Below are 4,361 nucleotides of genomic sequence, written 5' to 3' on the forward strand. Positions count from 1 at the left end.
AACAACAATAACACTGTGTGGACCAAACAAAAGAGATGAAACCAAGACAGACAGACTTGTCCAGAGTTAGCCGTATGGCTAGATTCCAGTTCACGTCCTCCAGACCTAGTGCTCTTTCCACTTACCCAGCCCTTTCTCTAGCCTCACGACCCTCCCCACTTCACCCCTCTTCGGGAGCCCTTCCAGGCCTCTCCTTCCCGGCCTCCTGCCTGGGGAGGGGCCCCAAGGTGGCGCCATCCGGGATGGGGATGAACGCGTCCCCTCCCCACCCACCATCCTTTCCCAGAAGGACTGGGATTCTGTGCCCAGATGAAGAAGGTGGGGACCTCGCAGCCTTACTCGGCGGGAGCAGGGGGGATCCCCGGGGCGGGAGGCCGGGCCCTGCCGGAACTGGTGGGGCGGGTGTCCCGGCCGAGCGTGAGAACGCGGACCCGAGGGAGGGCGGGGGCAGGCGGGGCCGGCCTCGCCCAGGCTCTGCCCGCGCCGACCCGGGACTCGCGCAGAAACACCCCGTGGTTCGCGCCGCCCCTCTGAGCGCGCCGCCCTGGGCATTGTTCTCCAGTCGCCCGGGTGGCGGGTGGGAGGCGAGGAACGCCGGGGTTCACGAGCCTGGCTTCCCGCCAGGCCGGTGCCCTTCGCCCCGGGACCAGGGGCCGGCCGCGCGTCGGGGCGGGAGCAGCGCGCCTGGTCGCGGCGACTCGCGCTCCCTCCGGCCGCGGCGGCGCCATGGGCTCGCGCAGCTCCCACGCCGCGCGCATTCCCGACGGCGACAGCATCCGGCGCGAGACGGGCTGTGAGTGCGCCGGGGCGGGCGCCCGGGGCTGGGCCGAGGGGCTTAACTCAGGGACTCCAGCCGGGCGTCCCCGAGTAGGCGGTGGGACGAGGGATGGGCGACCCTAGAAGGTCCGAGGGGCTGGGATCGCAGCGCTAGGGGCGCGTTAACCGAGGGTCCGCGCGTGCAAGTTTGAGGTGGGTCGCGGTTCCCCGGCTTGGGCCGGGTTAATCCAGGTGCCCTCCAACCCGGATCGGGCTGACCGCAGAGCCGGATGGTGGATGGAGAGGTTGGCTTTGGTCCCTTGGTCTCCCGGGGGGAGCCTCCGGGGACTCGTCACGCCCCCTCCAACCCCGCCTGCTCTGCCCCCGGGTCCCCGGTCTCTCCCAGAAGCCCCCTCCACCCCGCCCACCTCCCAGGCCGCCGGGGAGGGTTTCTGGAGCGCGCCCCGGGCGCTCGGTCCAGTCGCGTCCAAGCCTCCTTGGCAGGTCACCTCTCCGCCTTCCTTCCGTCCCGCAGTCTCTCAGGCCAGTCTGCTCCGCCTCTACCACCGGTTTCGGGCCCTGGACAGGAACAAGAAGGGCTACCTGAGGTGAGCTGACCCTGTGACCTCCCACCTCTGTCTCTCTGACCCCATTCTCCTTTTTGACTCTCCGTCTTCGTCTTTGCCCTACCTGCATTTGAACTTTGACTTTCCAGCCGCATGGATCTGCAGCAGATTGGGGCGCTGGCCGTGAACCCCTTGGGAGACCGCATTATAGACAGCTTCTTCCCTGATGGGTGAGGCCTCCCTGGGGGTGGAGGGAAAAGCTTATGTGAGGGGAAGTAGGGAGGAGGTTAGGGACGGAGGCAAAGGGAGGGCCAAGGTGACCACTGGCTCTGCTCCATTCCACCCCCGCCAGGAGTCTGCAAGTGGATTTCCCAGGCTTTGTCAGAGTCATGGCTCATTTTCGACCTGTAGATGATGAGGATGCAGCACTCCGGGACCCCAAGGAACCTGAACCCCTCAACAGCAGAATGAACAAACTTCGCTGTGAGTTTGTAGGGACCCTCCCCAAGTGAGGTCCTGGATTTACCAAACCAGTGAGGGGCCCCAGGCACCTCCCATTCCTTTTGTGAGCCTGTTGATGACCTCTAGCCCTCCTCCAGGGTGACCTTCCGCTGGAAGAAAACCAGGGAAGACCCACCTTCCTTTTCCCCCTCCATTCTCTTCCCAGTTGCATTTCAACTATATGACCTGGATCGAGATGGAAAGATCTCCAGGCTCGAGATGCTACAGGTTAGAAGACCGCGAGGGCAAGAGATGTGATGTGTGTAGGGTGGGGTGGTTGAATGGGGTGGTCGTGGGGGATGGGGTGGATGATTGGTGGGTAGGGGATGCAGATAATTGGGGCATTGGGTGGGAAAGGGGAATGGGTGGGGTTGAAGTTTGGGTTAGTTGGGAATGGGGTGGGGAACAGTTAGCTATGAGGTTGGTTCTCAACTGGGGGTGATTCTGCCCCTGGAATGACATTGGCAATATCTAGAGACATTTTTGGCTGTCACAACTGAGGGAGGGGGTGGTACTACTTGGCGTCTACAGGGCAGAGGTCAAGAGTGCTGCCAGACATCTTACAGTACCCAAGACAGCCCCCCTTCCCTCCACAGCAAGGAGTTTTCTATCCCAAATGTTAGTAGTGCTGAGATTGAGAAACTCTGGAGTAGATGTGATGAAGTGGAGGATGGAATTGGGGGTAGTTGGAGGATGAGGTGAAGAATGGGGTGGCGGATGGATGGAGGTTGGGTTCTAAGGTTTGGGGTTGGGTAATGAGTTTGGGTATATTGTTGAGGAGTGTGTGGGATAGTAAGGGACAGATGGGGGGTAGGATGGAGAAGCAGTAGGGGAAAGTACTGGGGGATATAGTGGGAAGTGATTGGGATGGGGTGAAAACTGGATGAGGGATAGATTGTGAAATTGGTAATAACTTTTGCGGTGAGGTTGGCAAGGTTTGGGTGATGTTGCTAGTCGCCTCTGTGCCTCCTCTTTATGGCTGTCTCTCCCCCACCTCCCAGGTGCTCCGGCTGATGGTCGGGGTACAGGTGACAGAAGAGCAGTTGGAGAGCATCGCCGACCGCACGGTGCAGGAGGCTGATGAAGATGGAGATGGGGCTGTGTCCTTCCTGGAGTTTGCCAAGGTCAGAATGTCCCTGGGGCCTGGGGAGTTGAGAGCAGGAGTCCCTAGGACAAACTGATGTGGGAAATGAAGTTGGAGGAGGAGGGCAGAAAGAGAGGGGTTCTCAGGGAACCATGGGGCCTTGGGGATGGGAGAGGAGGTTGGAAGCATAGAGGGTTGGAATTCAAGCCTCTTGACCTCCCATCTCCCCCCAGTCCTTAGAGAAGATGGACGTCGAGCGGAAAATGAGCATCCGGATCCTGAAGTGACCCCCTTTGTGCCTTTGGCTAGCTTACACAGACCAGTTCTGCTTGGGATTCATCCTTAGCCCCGTGGAGGCATTGCCCCAATAAACTGTGTTCTTACTTTTACACTGAACTCTGTTTAGGCCCAAGGAGAGAAAGCTGGAAGGGTATGTACTAAAGTCTAACTCATCTGATCTCAGATCCGTGAATCAGCCAGAAATCTTTTGGTTACAAGTGACTGAAAATCCAAATCAAAGGGACTTCAGTTAAAAAGGGATTTTATGGGTTCATGTAATTAAAAAGTCTGGAAGTATCTTCAGAATACTGGAAAAGTCTGGAAGTGTCTCAGGTGCAGCTGGATCCAAGGGCTCAAATGATACCATCAAGACTCAGTTATTCTCCATCTCAGCTTTCCTGAGAATGACACCAACACAAAAGAAAGCTGAGATTCTCCAACTCCTGGTATTTTCGGAGTTCAGGGAGTTCAAGGTCCCGTAAAGGCTATGCACCTTTCAGGCTCTAGAAACAGAATTGTCCAGGGTGGCATATTAACCCCATTTCAACTTTTGGGATTTGATTGCAGTGTGATTCTGACAGATGAGCATCATAGTTGAGGGGAGGGGGCGAGGGGTATTTGATTCCTTAGGGAATTTGGGGATTTTTGTCAGGATTAGCACACAGACAAAGGCTTTCCAATTGAGGGATGGTTGTTTTGTCTTTGTCCTCACTTAAAGATGGGGGTCTGGATGAAACTCAATGAGTGGCTATTGGCTATTTTTTTCCAAGCACTGTAGGGTAAGATTTGTAAATAGAAATAGAGGGGGGAGAGAGAGAGAGAGAGATCTTTCTTTTATCTGGTCTTTTTTCCATTGTGGTGTTTCTCAAATTTTCCTGATAGTAAATATCCCCTGATTAAAAAGTTCAGACTGAGCTGGTCCTGAGGGCCTAGTGGTTAAAGTTTGGTGCTCTCACTGCTTCAGTAGCCCAGGTTCACTTTCCAGTCATGGAACCACACCACCCATCTGTCAGTTGCCATGCCGTGGCGGTGGCTCACGTAGAACCAGAAGGACTTACAACTAGGATATACAACTATGTACTGGAGGGGAAAAAAAAAAAGAGGAAGATTGGCAGCAGATGTTAGCTCACAGCGAATCTTTCCCTGCAAAAAAAAAAAAAAAAGTTCAGACCCTT

At 56.2% G+C, this 4,361-nt stretch overlaps 1 protein-coding gene across 1 annotated transcript; it reads left to right on the forward strand.

Moving 5' to 3' along the window:
• Positions 1–515: 515 nt before the first annotated feature.
• CHP2 (calcineurin like EF-hand protein 2) lies at positions 516–3,296 on the forward strand. The gene is made up of 7 exons (XM_004442690.3): positions 516–793; positions 1,292–1,364; positions 1,472–1,552; positions 1,675–1,805; positions 1,990–2,051; positions 2,825–2,947; positions 3,141–3,296. The coding sequence occupies exons 1-7, from the start codon at positions 727–729 to the stop codon at positions 3,192–3,194; spliced, it is 591 nt and encodes a 196-aa protein (XP_004442747.1). The 5' UTR covers positions 516–726; the 3' UTR covers positions 3,195–3,296.
• Positions 3,297–4,361: the final 1,065 nt, after the last annotated feature.

The sequence above is a fragment of the Ceratotherium simum genome, chromosome 26, assembly GCF_057802395.1.
Source record: "Ceratotherium simum simum isolate JZ-2026a chromosome 26, ASM5780239v1, whole genome shotgun sequence".
Taxonomy (NCBI): Eukaryota; Metazoa; Chordata; class Mammalia; order Perissodactyla; family Rhinocerotidae; genus Ceratotherium; species Ceratotherium simum.

Coding starts and splice junctions, on each gene's coding strand:
- CHP2 (XM_004442690.3), top strand. CDS start 727: ATGGGCTCGCGCAGCTCCCACGCCGCGCGCATTCCCGACGGCGACAGC. Junction 1,806..1,989: donor CAGAATGAACAAACTTCGCT/GTGAGTTTGTAG, acceptor TTCTCTTCCCAG/TTGCATTTCAACTATATGAC. Junction 2,948..3,140: donor CCTTCCTGGAGTTTGCCAAG/GTCAGAATGTCC, acceptor ATCTCCCCCCAG/TCCTTAGAGAAGATGGACGT.